This window comes from Herpailurus yagouaroundi, unplaced genomic scaffold, assembly GCF_014898765.1.
Source record: "Herpailurus yagouaroundi ecotype Mexico unplaced genomic scaffold, PumYag 184, whole genome shotgun sequence".
Taxonomy (NCBI): domain Eukaryota; kingdom Metazoa; phylum Chordata; class Mammalia; order Carnivora; family Felidae; genus Herpailurus; species Herpailurus yagouaroundi.
This window is the reverse complement of record NW_024412415.1, coordinates 30,492,948-30,516,980: the sequence shown is the minus strand read 5'-3', so window position 1 is coordinate 30,516,980 and position 24,033 is coordinate 30,492,948. Positions and strand designations below refer to the sequence as shown.

The following is a 24,033-nucleotide window of genomic DNA, read 5'->3' as shown; positions in this document are numbered from 1 at the left end:
TGAGCCGAAGTCGGACGCTCAACCGACTGAGCCACCCAGGCGCCCCTGTTCTATCTTTTTGAGCAAACTGTTTTATATTGGTAAAATTAATTTGAAATATTTAATAAATATTCAATAAATAAGTGCTTAATAAAAGTATTTAACAAACAATAATTACTCCATTAAACAGGTATGGACAACAAAATTTATGAAGTGCCCTTATATTGTCTTTACTGTCCTATTACCCTTAGCTTTCTAATTTATAGTAAAAAAAAAAAAAATGAGTCTGTCCTTATAAGTTAAGGAATGCAAAAGTGTATTTTTCTTTTTTATAAATTTTTTTTTAATGTTTATTTATTTTTGAGAGAGAGAGAGAGAGACAGACAGAGCATGAGCATGGGAGGGGTAGAGAGAGAGGGAGACAGAATCTGAAGCAGGCTCTGGGCTCTGAGCTGTCAGCACAGAGCCTGATGTGGGGCTCAGACTCATGAGCTGTGAGATCATGACCTGAGCCGAAGTCAGCTGCCCAACCAACTGAGCCACCCAGGCGCCCCAAAAGTGAATTTTTCTGAGGAGCAATTATCATAGTTGACATTTTACTTGGAATTCTTTTTCACTGAAGGGTGTTGGCAAATGAGTATGTATGTATCAGCCTGATACTTTCCTAAAAATGTTTTTTCTTTTCTAGCAACAACCCTTACGGCCAAATTTAGTAGAGACTAGTTGTCCCAACATTCGTATGGATCCTAAATTATGCCCGGCTGATCCGGACTGGATTGCTTTTATACACAGCAATGATATTTGGATATCCAACATTGTAACCAGAGAAGAAAGAAGGCTCACCTATGTGCACAATGGTAACACATAGTTCTGCAAATCTGCTTTTCTGAAAAATATTTTTAAAATTTTGCTCTTGCTTACTTTATGAAATGGAGGCAAGGTGGCTGGCCTTCATATTTTAAATTCAAATCTTTAAAATTAATAAGAAAGTACAGAGGATACATAGTACTTACCACATGCAAAACGCTACCTTGTTTGAATGTTCATTTTCAGAAAGCACAACAGTAATGCCTCTGACGTGATTGTTCCTTTAGCTTAATAAGACTGCCAGAATTACCCCAAAATGGTTCTCATTAAAATCAAATTTCAATTTAAAAAATTAATCTTGTTTTTGGGAAACAAAGACCTAATATGCACCCAAAATTTATCTCCCCCTTTTGGAGAGGCTACTTAGTTATTTTGTCATAATAGGAAGAACAACACTTTGTAGAACTGTGTGTATTATGGAAATATTTAATTTTCATTAAGTGATTATAGTAATACTAAGCGCTACTCAAAGCACAGATGTGCTTTGTTTTCCTCTAAAGATGTGAATGTTTTCCTCTAAAGCTTTCATACCAATGAAATATGGGAAATAGTGTATTGGTTTTTCTTTGAACACATGAAACAACTTAAAGTCAGTAAGTTTCATAGTGAAACATTTGTTCAGGGGTGCCGGGGTGGCTCAGTCTGTTGAGTGTCTGACTTCAGCTCAGGTCATGATCTCATGGTTCTTGAGTTCAAGCCCCACATCAGGCTCGCTGCTGTCAACTGGTCAGCACAAAGCCCACTTTGGATCCTCTGTCCCCCTCTCTTTGCCCCTCCCTCCACCAAATAAATAAAACATTAAAAAAAAAATTTTTTTTTTAACATTTATTCATTTTTGAGATGGAGAGAGATAGAGCATGAGTGGGGGAGGGGCAGAGAGAGGGGGAGACACAGAATCTGAAGCAGGCTACAGGCTCTGAGCTGTCAGCGCAGAGCCAGAAGCAGGGCTCAAACTCATGAACCTGAGAACGTGACCTGAGCTGAAGTCGGACACCTAACCGACTGAGCCACCCAGGAGCCCCAATAAATAAAACATTAAAAAATAATAATAAATAAAATTTTAAAAATTCATTTGTTCAACTCTTGCTTAATCTAATGTTCACAAATCTGATTTATTGGGCATCTTTTTTTTTTTTTTTAATGTTTATTTATTTATTTTGAGAGAGAGGGAGTGAGCAGGCGAGGGGCAGAAGGAGAGAAAAACACAGAATCCCAGGCAGGCTCTGCACTGTCAGTGTGGAGCCTGACATGGGGCTTGAACTCATGAACCATGAGATCATGACCTGAGCTGAAATCGAGTCGGATGCTTAACTGAGCCACCCAGGCGTCCCTGGGCATCTTTCTTAATAAATTATTTTAGAATACAATAGTGTATTGACAACAAATATTTTTTTCATTATTAGGATAATCAGTGTTATAGAAGAAGCCTTTTCCTGAACAATTTACATTGGTAGAAAGAACACTGAATTAGAAGTCAAGAAACCTGTTCTAACTATTCAGTCAAGAAAAATACATTAAGTTCCTGTGTGCCAGGTAATGCGGCAGGAACTAAGAATACAGAGTTGAATAAGACATAACCCAGGCCCTCAAGGAAACTACATGAATGATAAAACAGTGATAAGCAAACATAGGGTGTTATAAGAGCATCAGTGAGGGTAGTGTTCAGGAAGGGCTTCCCAGAAGAGATGACACCTAACTGGCACCTAAACTCATCTTAGATACGAGTACACATTAGCCTGTACACTCCAGGTGAGGGGACCACATGAGAAAGGTCTTGATGCAGAAAGTGATGTTTGTGAGGAGTTAAAGCAATCTGATGGTTCCTAAAGTATAAGGTATGAGTCAAGAAGAAGGGAAAAGTAAGGCTGGCAGATAAAAAGAGCCAAGACAGGGGTAACCTGTATCTTGTGTAAATCGACAGGGTCTCTAGAATGATATGGGCATCCACTGAAACATTTTTATCAATTGGGTGGTATGGGCAGAGTCATATGATAGATAAATTGTTTTGGATACTTTGTGAAGGTTATATTTGAAAAGCACAGGACTAGAGACAGGAACACCAAAAGTTGACTGTTGAAATGATCTAGGTTTAATGATCTAAAACTAGAACATCAGTTAAAAGGGGATGGAGTAGGGAAGTTTTTAAGTGAAAAGTACATGTTTTGGTGTTTAATGGGTCTCCATTTGGAGTCCGGGAATCAGAACAGCTGCTAGTGGCAATGGAAGGATTAGATCGGTGATTCGTAAATCTGGGTTGGAAATCCTAGCCATTTGTTCATGCTTTCACCAGACATTGAACACTCACTACATACTAGTTATTGTACTTGAGTCTGGGATTACAAAGTTCTGACAGTAACTGACAGAATTAAGGAATTTTTTAAGTCTATTTTTTCTTCTGTAGAATTGTTTTCCACACAGGTTTATGGTGAGGATTGACAGAATGTAAAGTAGAGAGCACCGGAGCCCTGTGTGATGCTATAGTATTGTTTTTATTATTTTTCCTTTCTGTGCATGTAGGTTGTGATATGTTTATCATTTTCAAGATTAGTGTACTAGTTAAAGATATAGTCTAGAACCAGAGAGCTGAGTTTGGGTTCCAGATCTACCAGTTTTTAGTTCTGTGACCTTGAGTAAGTTATTTAACCTCTCAGTTTCCATATCTAAAAAGGCAGGTCATTGTAGTGCTGTTAGGAGGTTTTAATGAGTTAGTATTTGTGAAGTGCTTAGGATGGTGTCTGATACATGGTAAGTGCAGTGTGTTAGTTTAAATAGAAAAGTAAATACAAAGTAAGTGTCTTCACTCTTACTCCTCTTATTCACAATAAGTTTCCAAGTGAAAGTCTGCTTGTAGGTGAGTTTAGTCAATGAGCAAGTGCATGTGTTTATTTTCTGCCTGGTATGATAAAGGAATGTTAAAGTAATACAGTACCAGCCTCTACTATCAAATGATGTATCAGACGAGCAAAGCGATAGCTTATATTCATTTAATAAATAACTCTTAATAATTGAGGTCTGTAGTCAGTGAAAGGGAGATAAAAATGAGTGGTACCTGTTCTCACATCTAAAGGAGAACAAAATATAAAACACTAGCGTGGATACACCTTTGGGGTAGTTTAAAGATCCAGGAAAACTGAACACTGGTTTTGGCTATATCATTCACTCCAAAATTCAAAAAACTCTTAAAAACTGAGCTTACTTTTCACTGGCTTGGTGCTAAAACTCATTTGGTGGCAAAATCTGACCTGAACTGACCTGAGGATATTTATAATCTTAATCCTACTTAGTGTGTCTATTCATAAGTTTGCTGTAGGAATATTGGTGTATTCAGTTACAGGGTATTTGATTCCCCTGCTGGAGATGTTATATAATTTTATGGTAGATATATATAATATATATGAAAAATCACCCAAATTCTGAGTTCCAAACACTTCTGGACTCAAATTTTTGGGTAGTGGATTATGGGTTCATTTTGCATATTTGTTTCAGACAATATATAGAAAATACAGATAAGCAAAAATAATACATTGAAACTGGTTTATAATATTGAAATCACTATGAGGTATTACCATACACTTATTAGACTGGCTAAAGTGAAAAAGATTAATTCTGAACACAAATACTAGAAAGGAACTTTCATCCATTGCTAGTAAGAATATAAAATAATACAAGTACTTTGGAAAACTGTGGCAGTTTCTTATGAACACTTACCATACTACCCAGGCATTCCACTCCTGGGTCCTGATTCAAGAGAAATGAAAGCATACACCCACAAAGATCCCTATACAAGAAAGATTAACATCTTTATTCATAGTTGCCAATAACTAGAAGTAGCCCAGATAACCCATTAACAGGTGAATGGATAAAGGAACTGTGATATACTATGGAATACTACCCAGCAATTAACAGAAGTGAATTATTGATATGTGTAACAACATTGATGAATTTCAAAAAGCAAAGTATGAGTTCACTTATGTGATATTTTAGAATATGCAGAACTAACCTATGATGATAGAAATCAGATCATTGGTTGCTTCTGGGGTGATAATGGGCATTGACTGAGAAGAGACATGAAAATACATTCTCGGTGTTGGAAATATTCTGTCTTGATGAGGTGTGGTTACACAAGTGTATACATTTATCACAAATATATATACCTAAGATTTTGTAAATTATAAAGCAATTTAAAAAAATGCTTGTCCATAGTCTGTCTCATTACTTGGAGAGAACCACATTTTGATTTATATCCCCAACTTTTTTTTTTTTTTTTTTTTTTTTTTTTAGAGAGACAGCGCAGGCTGGGGAAAGGGGCAGATGGGGAGAGAAAGAGAGAATCTCAAGCAGGCTCTACGCCCAGTGCAGAGACTGACAAGGGGCTCTATCCTGCCACCCTGTGATCATGACCTGAGCCGAAATCAAGAGTCAAATGTTCAACTACCCGGAAACAAGCATTTTAAAATATTGGGGGTGGGGTGCCTGGGTGGCTCAGTTGGTTTAAGCATCCGACTTCGGCTCAGGTCACGATCTCATGGTTCATGAGTTTGAACCCTGCATCAGGCTCTGTGCTGACAGCTCAGAGCCTGAAGCCTGCTTCAGATTCTGTGTCTTCCTCTCTCTGCCCCTCCCCTGCTCATGCTTCGTCGCTCTCTGTCTCAAAAATGAATAAACATTTAAAAAAATTAAGAAATAAAGTGTTGGGGAGTGCCTGGGTGGCTCAGTTGGCTCAGTCCAACTCTTGATTTCAACTCAGGTCATGGGATCACGCCCTGTGTTGGGCTCCACACTGAGCATGGAGTCTGCTTGAGGTTCTTTCTCTCTCTCTCTCTCTCTCTCTCAAATAAATAAAAATAAAATATATGTTTAACATTTTTTAAATGAAATTATAGTGTACATGCCATTTAGTAATAGGGCTTTTTAAAATTCAATTACATTGTAAACATTTCTCCATGTCATGAAATCTTTAAAAATTATGGCTTCGGGGCACCTGGGTGGCTCAGTCGGTTAAGCGTCCGACTTCGGCTCAGGTCATGATCTCACACTTCGTGGGTTCGAGCCCCACATCGGGCTCTGTGCTGACAGCTCAGAGCCTGGAGCCTGCTTCACATTCTGTGTCTCCCTCTCTCTCTGCCCCTTCCCTGCTCATGCTGTGTCTCTCTGTCTCAAAAATAAATAAACATTAAAAAAAAAAATTAAAAAACAAAAAAATTATGGCTTCATGGTTTGGGGAGGTTTAATTTATTTATTTATTGAACCAGTGGGGGAGGGGCAGAGAGAGAGGGAGACAAAGGATCCAAAGCAGGCTCTATGCTGATAGCAAAGAGTCCAATGTGGGGCTCAAACTCACGGACTACAAGATCATGACCTGAGCCAAAGTTGCATGCTTACCCAACTGAGCCACCCAGGCACCCCATTGGGGGGTTTAGTTTTAAAGCAGGAGTTCCCTTCAAATTATATGCTGTAAACTATTTGCTGGAAAGTGTAAAACAGATGAAAGCTGAGATGTTCTGGTTGAATGGAAGAAGGGGAGGAAGAGTGATGAATTACCTGATCTGTAAGAGCCATTCTAGGTCTAAAGTTGGACTTTGCTGTGTAGAAGATACAAATCACTGTGACACTCTACATGTATTCTTGTTTCCTATGACCCCAGCTAAATGGGGAAATAACCAACATTTATGTTCTGGCTCAGGCTTTGTTCTAAGTGCTTTATGTGAATTAACTCATTTAATTCTAACAACCCCATTTACAAATGGGACACTGCGGTGAATGAGGTTGGGTGATTTATCCAAGGTCAGTCAGTTAGTAAATGATGGAGCTCAGATTTAAATCCAGTCCATTTAGTTCCAGAGTTCACCACTGTACTACAGCTGCATTTCACAATAAACTAAATCATTGTGCTTAGTATCTATGAAAAGATAGAGAATTTCCTGTGGTGATTTTGCCTTTTATGTTTGTCTAGAGCTAGCCAACATGGAAGAAGATCCCAGATCTGCTGGAGTTGCTACCTTTGTTCTTCAAGAAGAATTTGATAGATACTCTGGCTACTGGTGGTGTCCAGAAGCTGAAACAAGTAAGGGAGTTCAAAATATTATAAATCAAAGTATTATGAGATTTAACTCCCAGTTAGTTAAGTGCATAGATTCTGAGTCCTAAATAGTAGCTTATGAAGTCTTGAAAATTGGATCCTACCAGTAGTTATTTAAAATACACAGGCTATATCCCACCATAATGAATTCTAATAAAAATAATTCCATTGCAGTTCAGTACCTCAGGTCCTTCAACTCTTTACCACTTTTTCTTCTAGAAGCTGATCTTGCTGGCAACATTGGTGGAAAAATAAAAAATACTACACCTGAGTGCATTGTTAAAAAAATGTAGGATTGACTAGAGAGTCTACGTGAACGTATGACCAAATTAGTGTATGAATGGATCAGAAAAAAGGACACAAATTCCTCCTTTTTCTGAGTGAATTCACAAGTGTTTACTGCCCGAGAAGCAGATCTCGTGAAGCAGTGGCTTTCAGATTTTTTTGTCCTTGATCCACTTAGAAATTTGCTTTACATTCTAGCCTAACAATTCATATATGTATTATATACAAAAACTGAAAACAAATTTCATGGAGCAATATTTATCCTTATGTGAAAGGCACTCTTATATTGTATTTTTTTTGTTCACTATACATTTTAAATGCTGGTTATTACCCATTAATACATTTCATGACATAGTAATTATTTGCAGCTAGCTTTTGTTTTTTTTTTTTTTAAGTTAGCTTTACACCCAAAGTGGGGCTTGAACTCACGACCCCAAGATCAAGAGTCTCATGCTGCACTGAAGGAGCATCCTAGCAGCTCGTATTTTAAACACTTCTCTAAGGGACTATTAAAAATACTTATTTTTAAGCCATGTCTTAGATTTGGACATTTAATTTTAATATGTAAAATGTTTGCCATAATTGTGTTTGTTAGAACAAGATTTTACATGAATTAGAGTAACGATTAAGAGAAAACTGGACTCTTTAAGTTGCATCTATTTTATCAAAAGAAATGTTGTAATTAAGTAATTCACTTTTCAACAAGGAATGCATTTTAAGGTACGCAGGGACTGAAGACCTTCACAAATGTGTTTCTGCTGGTTTTGTGTTTTTTTTTTTTTTAATTTTTTAATTTTTTAAAGTAGGCTCCACCCCTAGCATGGAACCCAGCATGGAGCCCAACTTGGGACTTGAACTCACGACCCTGAGATCAAGACCTGAGCAGAGATCAAGAATAGGATGCTTAACCGAACCACCGAGGCACCCCTTTGCTGTTTAAAGATGTATATGTACAGGGGTGCCTGGCTGGCAGTCTGGGTGCCAGTCTGTAGAGCATGTGACTCTTGATCTCAGGGTCATAAGTTCAAGCCCCATGTTGGGCATGAAGCCTACCTAAAATTTTAAAAAAATATATATATATGTACATAAGTATCTTCAGGTTTTGCCTTCCAAAAGGAGTAACCCTTAACCAGCAAAAGTGATTTAACAATAATTCACCTTCTTAGTACAAAGGCTAATGATAGTTTCATACACAAAATGCAGTATATTTTATACATGAATTATTTTTCACTATGGGAAATATACTACTAGAGGAAATGGTCAGTTATGATTACTCTATGGAACAGTTCTTCTAAATTTACAATATTCAAATTCCTTTTAAGCTCCCAGTGGCAGCAAAATTCTTAGAATTTTGTATGAAGAAAATGATGAATCTGAGGTGGAAATTATTCATGTTACATCCCCTATGTTGGAAACAAGGAGGGCAGATTCATTCCGTTATCCTAAAACAGGTACTATATTCCATTGGCATTTATATTCACTCATTTCTGCTTTCCAAACAAGATTCATTCTGCAGTCATCCAAAGGTATGGTCAACATTGATCATTTACAGACTTAGTAAAAGTGGGTTGTTCATTAAGTGTCACAGAAGAAAAATTAAAAAAATTTTTTAAGTTTATTTATTTATTTTGAGGGAAAGCGTGCACACTGAAGAGCAGAGAGAGGGGACAGAGAGAGAATCTCCACACTATAACAGTGTGGAGCCCAGTGCAGGGCTCGGACTCAAGAAACACGAGATCATGACTTGAGCCACAATCAAGAGCTGGCCACCTAACCAACTGAGCCACCCAGGTGCTCCTGAAGTAGATTTTTTAATTACAGGCTGATCTTTTTAAAATTTTTTTCAAAGGTTGGGAAGTGCACAAAGCTGGTTGGTTACTTCAAGGAATGAATAAAAAGGTGTCTTTGCTAGGAAATAAAGATTTTTAAGGGATTATGTTCTTAATAAATCAGTAATTTTTTCCCATTTTGCTGTTTATAGCAATTTTTTAAAGTTTATTTATTTATTTTGAGAGAGAGAGTGCAGGGGAGGGGCGAGAGCACAGGGGAAGAGAATCCCAAGCAGGCTCCACGCAGTCAGTACAGAGCCCAACGCAGGGCTCTGTCCCACCAACCATGAGATCACGACCTGAGCCAAAACCAAGAGTCGATGCTCAACCAACTGAGCCACCCAGGCAACCCCGTTTATAGTATTTAATTACAAAATGATACAGCATTTCCTTTCTTTATTTCGTACCTACTCTTGATGTTTTTAACCTCTTTTTTTTTTATATACCAATGGTGAAAATTATGAATTTGAGATGGAGTTCTGAGATTCTTATACAATAAAGCCCTGACTCTACCAAGTTCCCGACTTAAACAAAGTGTAAAGGGGATTGATCTGGCAAAATTTGTTTGAATAATTTTGGATCTGCATTACTGTTCATTTCTATCTCTTTCTAAAGGCACAGCAAATCCAAAAGTCACCTTTAAGATGTCAGAAATAATGATTGATGCTGAAGGAAGGGTAAGTATAAAATGTGGAGTTGACTTTTTTGTCCTTTGACTGGTCAGTCTCGTAGATATCGTAGATTCACTCTTTAATTTTTTGGACTTGTTTAACTTGCTGAGACATTTGTGCACCATCAGTTTCAGGTTGACCTAATTTTCTGCTTTGAAAACTTTTTGCTGGTTCTCAAGATAGGAATATGGGGATAGGCATATTTACCACTCTTTCAAAAGTTTTTTCTCTTTACCATTGTTAATTCCAGATCAATATTTTTAAAATAGCAGTATTGACTAGTGATTTACCTTGTGTGTTGGATAGATGTGTCCCACATTTCTCTTGTCCTGGGGCTTTCCATTTGGATAGTCAAATTCTTACAAGCTGAATGCCCAGAGGATTACTTAAAAAAGTCTTCTCTGCTAGGCTTTGTTTTAATAGCTTTATTGAGATATAATTCAAGTGTGATTCAGTTCACTCATTTAAAGTTTAAAATGGCTTTTAGTGTATTCACAGAATTGTGCAACATTTTCATCACCCCAAAAAGAAACCCCACATCCCTTAATCATCACCTTCCAACCTTCCCACGTCCCTTAACCCTGGGTAACCACTAGTATATCTACTTTGTGTCTGTAGATTTGCCTATTCTGGATACTTCATATAAATGGAATCATATAGTATCTAGTCTGGTTTCTTTTGCTTAGCATTTTGTCCTTAAGCTCCATCTATATTGCACCATGTATCAGCACTTTCTTGCTTTTTTTCTTTAAGTTTTTATGTATGTATGTATGCATGTAATCTCTACACTCAACATGGAGCTCAGACTCAGAACCCTGACGTCGAGAGTTGCACACTCTTCCAATTGAGCCAGCCACGTGCCCCAACACTTTATCTACTCATCAGTTATGGACATTTAGTCTGTTTCCACCTTTTGACTGTTAGGAGTAATGCTACCATGAATGTGTGTGTATGTTTTTCACTTCTCTTGGTTAGATACCTAGAAACAGAATTGTTCAGTCACACGATAGCTATATGTTTAACCTTTGAGGAACTGCAAGACTATTTGCCCCAAGTGGTTGCACTATTTTACCTTCCCATTGTGTGAGGTTTCCAATCTCTCCACACCATCATCAACACTTTTATTCATCTTATTGATTATAGCCATCCTAGTAAGTTTGAAATTGTATCTCACTGTTATTTTGACTTAAATTTTCCTGATGGCTAATGATGTTGAGCATCTTTTCATGTGCCTATTGGCCATTTGTGTGTCTTCGTTGGAGAACTATCCAGATCCTTTGCCCTTTTAAAAAAAATTTTTTTTTCAACGTTTATTTATTTTTGGGACAGAGAGAGACAGAGCATGAACGGGGGAAGGGCAGAGAGAGAGGGAGACACAGAATCGGAAACAGGCTCCAGGCTCCGAGCCATCAGCCCAGAGCCCGACGCGGGGCTCGAGCTCACAGACCGCGAGATCGTGACCTGGCTGAAGTCGGACGCTTAACCGACTGCGCCACCCAGGCGCCCCGCTTTGCCCTTTTTTAAAAAACTTACTTTTTGTGTTGGCTAGATTTTTAAAGGAAAAAATTTGCTTACTAAGGGCCATTTTATTAATACATTACACAAATCCTATTTTAGGCTAAAATATAGGAAATCAGGAACTATTATTTTTCTTTGATACTAGACTCTAAAGTGATTAAAACTTGTTGTTACCACTTATTAGCAAGGGCTCTCAGTGTAAACTCATGGAAAAAGACTTTTAGACTGTGCTAATTCTCATTCTTAGAACTTTGTTAGACATAAAGAGTACACTAGTGTAGGTAACCCACAACTTACCGCTAGTTTTGCTGTATCCCTCATGCCTATTTAAATACTTAAGTCTGAAAAGCTGTCATGCTGTTAAAGGTAATGATTTAAGGGGCGCCTGGGTGGCTCAGTTAGTTAAGAGTCCGACTTCGGCTCACGTCACGATCTCACAGTTTGTGAGTTCGAGCCCCGCATCAGGCTCTGTGCTTACAGCTCAGAGCCTGGAGCCTGGTTCAGATTCTGGGTCTCCTTCTCTCTCTGCCCCTCCCCGACTCATGCTCTGTTTCTGTCTGTCTCTCTCTCAAGAATAATAAACATTAAAAAAAAAAAAAAAGATAATGATTTAAGTAGACTAGTAAACTGGTTATTGATCTATGTCTTCTGTAACTAGAATCCTTTTTTTTCTTTTTTAAAAGATTATCGATGTCATAGATAAGGAACTGATTCAACCTTTTGAGATTCTGTTTGAAGGAGTTGAATATATTGCCAGAGCTGGATGGACTCCAGAGGGAAAATAGTGCGTATGTTAAATTGTCACTTGTTTACAAATAATTTAGAATCCAGAACTTTAGAAATTGCCCCTCAGTTGGAGATGCCTTCACATGTAAATTTGCAGAGTAGTTATTTCTGCACAGAGAATTTTTCCTGAGCTAAGTGGCCTTGTGGATTTTTTATTCCTATAAGCATAGGGGCACTGCATTTCAATTCTCTCTCTTACATAGCCACTCATGGTTTCAATGTTTTTTTGTGGTTAAATTGTATGACTTTAGGACTCACATGTAAGGGTGTGTTCTTTTTTTTTTTTTTTTAATAATTTAAGCAAAAATTTTTGTAGAGTTTCATGTGAAGATGGTTGCATATAGTTCCTAACGTAGACAACAGGAGTTTCACAAGGCTGGCAATTGGTGACACTAAAGGGAGAAAACAATTTCACAGGCTAGTTGTGGTTTTAGGAGTTTAAAGAAAACCAGTTTTAAAAAAAGCTTTATTCAAGCTTAACTTTAAAAAATAAATATAGAGTAAGCTAATACTTCTAATTGGCCATTTGTAGGTGATAATTTAATATCTTTTAAAGCAATTCTTTAATGTGATTACAGAAATAACTGATGGGTGCCAGGGGAGAGAGTAAAGGAATATTCATTTTCTGAGAGCCTGCTTTATTTTTGGTGCTTTTTTGTTTTGTTTGTTTAAATAGTGCTTGGTCCATTCTACTAGATCGCTCCCAAACTCGCCTACAGATAGTGTTGATCTCACCTGAATTATTTATCCCAGTAGAAGATGATGCCATGGAAAGACAGAGACTCATCGAGTCGGTGCCTGACTCTGTGACGCCACTGATTATCTATGAAGAAACAACAGACATCTGGATAAATGTACGTTTTCCTGTACTTGGTTAAATATTTTCTCAGAATGCTAAAGCAAGTGAAGTTTTATAGGAAACTATCAAAATGAATTTTTTAAATTCAAGTAACCGTGAATGTTATTTGCTAAGTTTGAACATTTCAAATTGGAATGATGGTTCCAGAATGGAATGGCTTATAGATAGAAAGTAGATGTCATTGAAATGACATCTCCTTGGCTACAAATTTCCCCTTTTCCTGGACACGTGAGGTATTGAAAACAGCCTCATGAGTGCTTCTCAGGAGGACCTCTGTAGAGGTCTGGAAAAGACTTTCTCTTTTAAGTTGGCAGACTATACTAAAATTTACCAATTTTCCAATTTAGTGGAAAAAATTTAAACAAGATACAAAATTAATAAAGCCAGATCACTCCCTGGATGAATACAGGCTTCATATGATTCACCCTTCAACTGTTAAAATATTTCTCTTTGGAAAGAAAAGTAGTAAGATTTTGAATTAGAGTAAGTAATAAGGGGCCCCTGGCTGGCTCAGTTGGTGGAGCATGTGACTTTTGATCTGGTTGTGAGTTCAATCCCCATGTTGGGTATAGCGATTACATGAACAAATAAAATATTTAAAATAAAAAAAAGAATAATAAGATTCTATAATAAGATTTGTATAATTAAACCTCATGCCGAGTTTCAAAGGATTACAGAGATGGTGAGTAAGAAAAGCTTTTGGTCGTATTTTTCTTTTTTCACCTTTTGGAAACATTTATTTCTCAATGGAGGAAGTCTATGTCAAAAGTGAGATAAGTCTGAAGGGCCCAGGCAAAATCTATATCATAAATATACATTACCCCCAGCACTGACAGTTGCTTATATTTCAGAATGTATTTATCAGTTCTTCTTTATCTAACTTAATTGAATTGTTTGTGCAGTATTTTCATTAATGTGTGTAGTAAATTCAGCTATTCATTTTACAGATCCATGACATCTTTCATGTTTTTCCCCAAAGTCATGAAGATGAAATTGAATTTATTTTTGCCTCTGAATGCAAAACAGGTTTTCGTCATTTATACAAAATTACATCCATTTTAAAGGAGAGCAAATATAAACGATCCAGTGGTGGGCTGCCTGCCCCAAGTAAGGAATCCTTTTTTATTTAAAAAACATATATATGTTGGCAGAAGGTGGGAGGGGCAAGGTAATGTAATGTCTCTTTTGTATACTTTGTAAGCATTGGTACTTGCTTCATCAAATTTTATACATAAGTGTGGCACCTGGGTGGCTCACTCAGCTGAGGGACCGACTTTGGTTCAGGTCACGATCTCCCGGTTCGTGGGTTCAAGCCCTATGTCGGGCTTTGCGCTGACAGCGCAGAGTCTGCTTCAGATTTTCTCTCTCTCTCTCTCTCTCTCTCTCTCTGTCTCTCTCTCTCTGCCCCTCCCCTGCTCACGTGCCCTGTCTGAAAAATAACATGAAAAATAACTTAATACAGAAGTTAAACTAAAATATAAATACATGCACATGTGAAAACACAGAACAGAGTTCTTGATGGATATGTATATTAATAGTGGGTAATCTCTGGGAATGGAATTACTTATTTTTGCTTTCTACTTTTGCTTTGACTGTAAATTTTTGTTTAAAGTGAGCCCATGTCATATTTAGATGTTAAAAAGCTACTGTTAAAATGTTACTTGGTTATTAGATATTTTTATATACTAGTTTGTTCTTGGTTTGTTTTTTACATACTAGTTTTTTTTCCTTTTTTTTTTTTTTTTTTTAATATTTATTTTTGAGAGAGAGAGAGAAAGAGTAAGTGGAGAGGGAGACAGAGAATCCAAAGTGGGCTCTGCACTGACAGCAGAGAGCCTGATGCAGGGACCAAACTCAAGAACTCAAGAACTGTGAGATCATGACCTGAGCCAAAGTTGGACGCTTAACCAACTAAGCTACCCAGGCACCCTGCCCCCATACTCATTTTTTAAAATACTGTCTGCATCTACACTGAAGTCAATATGATTGTAGCTCTTCACATTGATACAATTATATTGCCCAAAGTGAAACTAAACATTGTGTCAGCTGAAGTAATTTCTCTCTAAAAAGTGATGGTTTTGGGTGTCGAAGTCCAACTTTGACTCAGGTCATTATCTCACTGTTCGTGGGTTCCCCGTATCAGGCTTCGTGCTGACAGCTCAGACCCTGGAACCTGCTTTGGATTCTGTGTCTCCCACTCTCTCTGCCCCTCCCCCCGCTCGTGCTCTGTCTCTCTCTCTCTCCCTCTCTCAAAAATAAACAGTAAAAAAAAAATTTTTTAATAAAAGTGATGGTTTGGGGTGCCTTGGTGGCTCAGTTGGTTAAGCACCCAACTTCCAATTTTGACTCAGGTCATGAAGTCCTGGTTCATGGGATTGAGCCTCACACCCCGCTGCCAGCCTGCTTTGGAGTCTCTCTCTGCCCCTCCCCCACTCATGCTCTTTCTCAAAATAAATAAATAAAAAGCTATGGTTTTCCTTCTGGGGAATGTAATACAGAATGGATATGTAAGCCTAGAAAAAGTGAAATGGTTTATCTAATAGTTTTCCCGTTTATTTGTTTTAATGGAGTTATAATTTTCTACTTTAATAATAGAGTTTGTTTTGGAATAGTAGGCACTTTATGGTAATGTTATATGCTTAACTGCCCTTTGTAACTTAATTGACTCAACATAGCCATTTTTAAAAATTGTGGCAAAATGTGCATAACAGAATCTACCATTTTAACCATTTAAGGGTACTGTTTAGTGGCATTAAGTATATTCATATTGTCACGCAACCATAACTACCATCTGCCTCCAGAACTTTTTTCATCTTCCAAAGCTGAAACTGCCTAACAAGTAATACCCAGCTCAGCTCATTGCTCCCTCCCCTCAGCCCCTGGCAACTACCTTCTGTCTCTATGATTTTAACTGCTCTAGATACTTCATGTAAGTGGAATCATACCATATTTGCCCTTTCATGTCTGACTTATTTCACATCGCATAATGTCCTCATCCATGTCATAGCATATGTGAGAACGCCCTTCCTTTTTAAGGCTGAATAAATTCAGTGGTGTGTATAGACCACATTGTGTTTTCCATTTATCTAGCCACAGACACTTGTTCCTTCCACATTTTGGCTATTGTGAATAATGCTGCTATAAAGGTGGGTGTATAGATATCTGTTTGAGACCCTGCCTTCAGTTCTTTTCCAGAAATGAAATTACGGGATCATATGGGAGTTCTGTTTTTAATTTTTTGAGGCACCACCGTACTCTTTTCCTTGGCAGCTGCACCGTTTTACATTCCCATTAGCAGTGCACAAGGGTTCCAATTTATCAACATCCTTGCCAACACTTGTTATCTTCTGTGTGTTTTGTTTGTTTTATTTGTTTTGGTAATAGCCACCCTTAGTGGGTATGAAGTGGTATGTCATTGTGGCTTTGATTTGCGTTTCCCTAATGACCAGTAACATTGTGCCTCTTTTCATGTGTTATTATCTGTCTTCTTTGGAGAAATGTCTATTTGAATCCTTTGCCAACTTTTTTTTTAAGTTTATTTATTTGTTTTGAGAGAGAGCACGTGTGTGCACACAAGGTGGGAGGGGCAGGAGAGAGAGAGAGAGAGGGAGAGAGGGAGGGAGGGAGGGAGAGAGAGAGGGAGGGAGGGAGAATCCCAGGCGGTCTTCACACTGTCAGCAGGGAGCCCAAAGTGGGGCTGGAACTCAGGAACTGAACTGAGTTCATGACCTGATCTGAAATCAGGAGTCAGGCGCTTAAACAGCTGAGCCACCCAGATGCCCCACATCCTTTGCTAACTTTTAAAGTGGGTTGTTTTTCTCAATGTGGCCTTTAAATATGGGGAAAATGAGCTATATCTTAGGACTAGCAAAATAGATACTGCCTAGACCCTGCTCCTTTCCTTAGCCTAATTTTCTTTAAGGCAGACTAGATCTTGTATATCCAAGATGAAGAATGTCTTCCTTTTTTTTTTTTTTTAATTTTTTTTTTCAACGTTTTTATTTATTTATGGGACAGACAGAGACAGAGCATGAACGGGGGAGGGGCAGAGAGAGAGGGAGACACAGAATCAGAAACAGGCTCCAGGCTCCGAGCCATCAGCCCAGAGCCCGACGCGGGGCTCGAACTCACGGACCGTGAGATCGTGACCTGGCTGAAGTCGGACGCTCAACCGACTGCGCCACCCAGGCGCCCCGAAGAATGTCTTCCTTAAACTTCTCTTACCAACTCCTGTTGTTTACATAAATTAAGTCCCCTTTCAAAATTCCAGAAATTTTAGTGATGAAAACTGGTCAAAGAGCTCTGAATAGTAGTTAATTAACATAGTACTTGGGGGGCAGTAATAAAAAGTATTAAAAATTTTAATAACTTAAAATATTTTACTCTGATTGAAGAATGTCGGAACCATTACCTCAGTTAACATTCATCTCAGAAGCTTAGCTTCTTTGTTCCCTTTCAGTGTCTTTCTAGGTCCCTCAGTTTATCTGCCTCTTCTTTCTCTTCCCTTTTTTCTTAGTTTTTCTTGCTCCATGTCTTCCTGTTTCTTGATACCCTTTTTATTTTCCTCCTCCCTCCTCTTTCTAAAGTGGCTATAATGTGAAATAATTAGTATTTGTTATATATATGTTAAGTACTATTTATTTTCTGGTCATAAAGTTTAAAGTACTAAGTTGAATTTTTGCATCTAAAGAAAAAATAAATCAACTTTTTTAACTTTAGTAGGACCCTAGTTAAGACCCTGTACTATCTCACCTTCTCATCCTGACCCCAGCTGTCTCTCCCCATAGTGCTGCTAGGCAAACAGGAATGGTTTTCCATTTTTGAACCTCCTCCTTAGGCCACTGAGAGAGTCTTCTCTATCCAGACAGAATCTTGTAAAGACAATGGGGCATGTTGGCATTTACTGTGTTTATACCTAGTTTACTTTTTGGCAGATGAAGAACAATTCTATTAAAAATTTTCTTCTGTGGCTTTTTAAGTATTTTGTTGCATTTCTAGAAGAAATGCCTTGTTAACCCATTAGACTTCCTTGTCTGATCAAAGGTCTAGGAATACAAATCCTTTTGAATTCTTTTCTGGCTTTGTAATCAGAATCTATTTTGTTGTTTTCATTTGATTTACATGGATCCTTCCACTATTATTGCAGAGTATTGTGAAGCCTTGTAATGGGGTTTTTTTAACTGTAGATTTTTTTTTAAATTAAGGTGAGGGGCGCCTGGTGGCTCAATCAGTTGAGTGTCTGGCTCTTGATTTCAGCGAAGGTCAGGATCTTACGGTTCGTGAGTTCTGGCCCCACGTCAGGTGCTGTGCTGACAGCATGGAGCCTGCTTGAGATTCTCTCACTCTCTCTCTCTGAAAATAAATAGATAAACTTTAAGGTGAAGTTCATATAACATTAAACTAGCCTTTTTTTTTTTAATTTTATCTTAAGGTTTATAAGTTTATTTATTTTGAGAGAGCAAGTGAGTGCACAACTTGGTGGGGGTAGGGAACAGAGAGAGAGAAGGAAACCAAGATCCCAAGCAGGCTCCACTCTATCAGCGCAGAGCCCGATACAGGGCCTGAACTCGTGAACGCTGAGCTCCTGACCTGAGCCAAATCAAGAGGTGGACACTTAATTACCTGAGCTACCCAGGCACCCCTGAACTAGCCATTTTAAAATAAACATTTTAAACAAACATTTTAAATTAAACAATGGTGGAGGACCTGGCTGGCTCAGTCAGTAGAGCATGTGACACTTGATATCAGAGTTGTGAGTTCAAGCCCCAGGTTGGGTGTAGAGATTACATGTATGTATGTATGCATGTATGTAGGTATGTATGTATTTATTTATTTTTAATGTTTATTTATTTATTTTGAGAGAGTGCAAGCGGTGGAGGGGCAGAGAGAGAGGGAGACAGAGGACCCAAAGCAGGCTCCAAGCTCTGAGCTGTCAGTGCAGAGTCCAACGCTAGGGCTTGAACCCACAAACTGTGAGACCATGACCTGAGCCAAAGTCAGATGCTTAATCACTGAGCCACCCAGGCACCCTTAGAGATTACTTTAAAAATAAAAATTAAGGGGCGCCTGGATGGCGCAGTCGGTTAAGCGTCCGACTTCAGCCAGGTCACGATCTCGCGGTCCGTGAGTTCGAGCCCCGCGTCGGGCTCTGGGCTGATGGCTCAGAGCCTGGAGCCTGTTTCCGATTCTGTGTCTCCCTCTCTCTCTGCCCCTCCCCTGTTCATGCTCTGTCTCTCTCTGTCCCAAAAATAAACAAACGTTGAAAAAAAAATTTTTTTTTTTAAATTAAAATTAAAATATTAAGAAGTAAAGGAAAATGAACAGTACATTCAGTGTTGTGCATTCACCACCTCTGTTGAGTTTCAAAACATTTTATTACCCCAGACATAACGTGAATTTTTTAATGTACGTTTTTGGAAAGAAGAGTTTTAGAATAGTGTTCTTTATTCTGTAAGTCATTTGCTTATAGTCTGATAGAGTGCTGAATTGTAATTATGTTTATCTTTAGGTGATTTCAAGTGTCCTGTCAAAGAGGAAATAGCAATTACCAGTGGTGAATGGGAAGTTCTTGGCCGGCATGGATCTAATGTATGTTCTCTTATTCTACTGATATGTTTGGTCAACATCTGCTGTGTTTATGCGGTACTGAAAAGCAGTAGTGCAACTTCATATGACCCCGATGTTTTGAAACTATTAAATTAGGGACTTAAAGGACTCAAGTTGTTAGAAGGGAAAAATCTTCGGTTAAGTTCTAAATCTCCCCCATTTTATAGCTCTGGTATCAGATGTGTACTGGTTACTTAAGGTCAGTGTTTTCAAATATAATGTTGCTACTTAACAAGGAAGGGGCTGGGCCATACTCTCTGAGTCTGCAAAAGTGAGTTGGGATATTGTTTGAAAATTATGTTTGTGTCTCTTATAGACTGCTCATGTCATTTCTACATTAAAAATTGCATTTATTACTTCGGAGGTAGTGATTCTCTTTTACTTACCTGTTTATCTCACAAATGTGAAATTTTATCCACCACCTGCCAAGAGTGATGGACCTGTGTACAGAGTGTAGACCGACAGGGAAAAGGGGGAAAATCCACCCTCTGTTTCCTCTCAGCGTGCGGTTTTCTGTAGCATTTCGGTGAATTCTCATTCTTTTGCCTTTCACAGTATTTTGTGTTTGTTTCAACTTTCAGTTAGGTGGTCCGTTTCATGAGCTCTCTAAGAACTTCATCCTTTATAGGTGTGATACATAGTTAAGTTGATACATGCTACCAGGATTTAGTGAAGGCTTATGATTCCCTCAAATTGATTTGGAGATTTATTGAAGGATTATGTGTACTGGTATACTGGCTACTCTAGAAGTCACTCATAGTCCCCAATGTGATGAAGGAGAAAAAGTGAAGATCCACATCTCAGATTTGGTTCTGTTGGTAAAAACTTTAGAATATCATAGGCAACTGTTAAAGCTTGATTTCCACTGATAAGAAGTTCTGATAACAAAAAATTACACTGATGTAAACTTCCTGGTTTGTAATTGTTGGATAATACTTAAGGAAACCCCAGAATTGTATTTATGTAAATCTGAACCTCGTTTGGGCAACCTAAACATCTTCCTGCTACTTGCCATTATGTGCAGCAATTTTCTTCTTTATGTCATGCTTACTTATGTAATGTGTTTGTGTCTCTCTTTCTTACCCTTCTGTATTCCCCTCTATCCCTGCTTTATTTTTTTAGTACCTCTTCATTCTCTGCTTTTGCCAGTGACCTTGTTCTCACCCAAAGATTTTTTTTTATTATTATTTTTTTAATGTTTATTCACTTTCTGAGAGAGAGACAGAGCATGAGCCAGGGAGGGGCAGAGAGAGGGAGATGGAGACACAGAATCTGAAGCAGGCTACAGGCTCTGAGCTATCAGCACAGAGCCCAGCGCAGGGCCCAAACTGTGAGATCAGGACGTGAGCCAAAGTTGGATGCCTAACCAACTGAGTCACCCAGGTGCCCCTCCCACCCAAAGATATTTAATGGCAGTAATTGGCTAACGCTTCGAGACTTTTAAGCCCATGTACTCACTATTGAGGTGGTACTCAAAGTATGGTCCTTGGACCAACTGCCCAGCCTCAACATTTTAGAAACGTAAATTCTCAGGCCCACCATAGACCTCCTGAATCAGAAATAATGGGGGAGGGGTGCCTGGGTGGCCCAGTCAGTTGGGTGTCCGACTTCAGCTCAGGTCATGATCTCACAGTTCGTGAGTTTGGGCCCTGCGTTGGGCTCCGTGCTGGAAACTCAGAGCCTGGATCCTGCTTTGGATTCTGTGTCTCCTTCTCTCTCTGCCCCTCCCCCGCGCGCTCTCTCTCTCTCTCTCTCTCTCTCTCTCTCTCTGTCTCTCAAAAATAAGTGAACATTTAAAAAAGAAAAGAAAAAAGAAATAATGGTGGTGGGATCCAGCCCTCTGCTTAACAGTCCCCTCAAAGTGATTCTGATACTTTTCTTGAATAAGGTAGTTACATGAAACAAAGAAAAATACCATTATAATCCGGGGTGAGAAATTAACCAGTTATTTCTTCAGTTTTGAAAGGCCTGACCCCCAGCTGCTAGGTCCAGAGCAGAACCTGTCCTAACCTTTTGCACAGATCAATGCATACCTGTGAAGCTTCATGAATGTTTGTTCTGGCATTTCCTATCACTTGTATCCTTTCTGTATATCTCATATGGGCTTACTTAATCTCAACTGTGTTTCTGTTCCTGTGTATGCTAAAATATGTTTGATAATGAAGAAGCTTCCTGGAGAAAATGTGGCATTTGAAAATACTTGCTTTTGTAAATGTATCCATGTTTTCTTTGCTGTGTTAAAAAATTTGAATTTCATTGAACACTGAGTAGGCTGGTAGATTTTTTTTAAAGAGACAATAAAAGCCATTTATTTAAATACTTACTGTAATTTGGGAAGAATATGAAGTGAATTCAGCTGTGAGTGCACTTAGTTTTTTGAGTTCTGAATAAAGACTTAAAAAGATCTTACCTACATTTATTTACAAACTATACCAGTATTGAAACTGAGTTCAGTTATTTCCCAACCCAATAGATAAAATACTTCTGCAAGTTTGTACAAAAGGCCAAAAAAGTACTGCCTAAATTAATACTGCACTGAGAAAAATACAGGATGCTACAATTAGAGTCTTTTAAGTACGTATGAATGGTTGGCCTAACCTGCAATGTAGGAATTTTTTTTCCCTATAAGGTATGTTTTATTGAAATAACTCCTGTATTTTAAGAAAAGCACACATTTTTACCATATAGGAAATTCTAATAATAGCATGCAATTCAAGTGTCCTTTTTCTTTCCGGGAAAGATATATTCTTAGGTATAAGTCATAAGCAAAACCAACTCAGGTTTATTAACATTTGTGGCAAAATTTTTTAAGAGGCGCAAGTCAAAGGGTGACTCAAATGATTGGAAATTGTTTGTTGAATTACTGGCCCTTGCCAAGGTCCTGCTAGCACTGGTTTTTCTGTTGTTGTTTTTTGGCAGATCCAGGTTGATGAAGTCAGGAAACTGGTGTATTTTGAAGGCACCAAGGACTCTCCTTTAGAACATCACCTGTATGTGGTCAGTTATGTAAATCCTGGAGAGGTGACAAGGCTGACTGACCGTGGCTATTCCCACTCTTGCTGCATCAGCCAGGTATTAAGTCCCTGTTGGAAAAGGGTTTCCTATCAATTGGAAAACTCTCTGCTCATATAACACTCCATTTGAGTAATGTGAAAATCAGTGAAATTGGCCTGCAGAAGTCTGATTCTCTGAAGAAAAACTTTAAAAAGTCAGGTTTTAACTTTAGCATCATATATGGACATAAATGATCAGACTCTTAACCATACTCCTGCTCTGGCACCATGAGGGAAAAAGTAATTGTTTCTCCTTTCTCTAGCATTGTGACTTCTTTATAAGTAAGTATAGTAACCAGAAGAATCCACACTGTGTGTCCCTTTACAAGCTATCAAGTCCTGAAGATGATCCAACTTGCAAAACGAAGGAATTTTGGGCCACCATTTTGGATTCAGCAGGTACTCATTTCCCTGAACCTGATTTTAAGTAGGATTAGTACATAAGTGCACTAAACCTGTCTCATATGTCCACATTTCTCATCTCTTACCACCACTTATCCCTGAGCTGCTGAGTTCCTGATTGATCCCACCCTTCCTATTCTATCAACCACCAAATAAGATGCATTAACCTCCCACTCAGGCAGGAGCAGGTCTGGAAGGCCTTTTTGAAGATTGTGTTTTGTTTTGTTTTGTTTTGTTTTGTTTTAAGTTCAGTAATCTGCACTCAATGTAGGGCTCGAACTCACAACCCTGAGATCAGAAGTCGCACACTCTTCCAGTTGAGCCAGCCAGGTGCCCCCTGGAAGACCTTTTTTTGTTGTTTGTTTGTTTGGTTGGTTGTTTTAATGTTTATTTTTGAGAGAGAGAGAGCATGAGTGGGAGAGGAGCAGAGAGAGGTGGGGTGGGGGGGTTGAAAGAGGATCCAAAGCAGGCTCTGCACTGACAGCACAGAGCCCGATGCAGGGCTCAAACTCATGAACCATGAGATCGTGACCTGAGCCAAAGTCGGATGGATGCTCAACGGCCTGAACCACCCAGGCACCCCTGGAAGGCCTTTTTGAAAATAAGAATAAAATAGTCACAATATCAGCTTGAAAACTGTTTGTTCACATGTTTGGATGATTTCCCAGAAATGCTTTCTTTTAAAGCATTTGCAATGGCCATCTTAATAAAAGATAGAACGCTTGTTCTATGTAAGAGTGAAGAACACGGAATTATCTATTTTTTAAATGCTTGATTTCTTAAAAAAAAGGACTAATTTCGCATATCTTTAGTCTACTTTCTCCCCAAGTTCTTTTTCCTGTTAAGTATTTTCACTCGTGAATATGTGCTAAGGGATTAAGAACTTAATGCAAAACCACGGGGTATGTTCTGTTGTCCACAAGTAGGATTTGTAATATGGTGACGATCTCTGCTTAGGTTGTAACATCATCCAATATACACTCTTAGGGTAGGTCTCTAAAGCTTTGGTAAACCAAAGACTGATTGTGACTTTCTTTTTTTCTGGGTCCTGGTTAGGTTTATTCTCTAATGATCAGAAACAGATGTTTATTGAGCACCT

General features: G+C 38.4%; 1 protein-coding gene across 4 annotated transcripts in view; it reads left to right on the top strand.

Moving 5' to 3' along the window:
- DPP8 (dipeptidyl peptidase 8) overlaps positions 1-24,033 on the top strand; it is a 69,932-nt gene that overhangs the window by 27,705 nt on the left and 18,194 nt on the right. For all 4 annotated transcript variants that reach the window (XM_040493001.1, XM_040493003.1, XM_040493002.1 and 1 more), the window contains 10 exons: positions 668-836; positions 6,800-6,910; positions 8,533-8,661; positions 9,655-9,716; positions 11,912-12,012; positions 12,691-12,868; positions 13,821-13,980; positions 19,382-19,461; positions 22,399-22,551; positions 22,796-22,931. In XM_040493001.1, the coding sequence (XP_040348935.1) occupies positions 668-836; positions 6,800-6,910; positions 8,533-8,661; positions 9,655-9,716; positions 11,912-12,012; positions 12,691-12,868; positions 13,821-13,980; positions 19,382-19,461; positions 22,399-22,551; positions 22,796-22,931 (1,279 nt within the window). The remainder of the gene's footprint in view (positions 1-667; positions 837-6,799; positions 6,911-8,532; positions 8,662-9,654; positions 9,717-11,911; positions 12,013-12,690; positions 12,869-13,820; positions 13,981-19,381; positions 19,462-22,398; positions 22,552-22,795; positions 22,932-24,033) is intronic.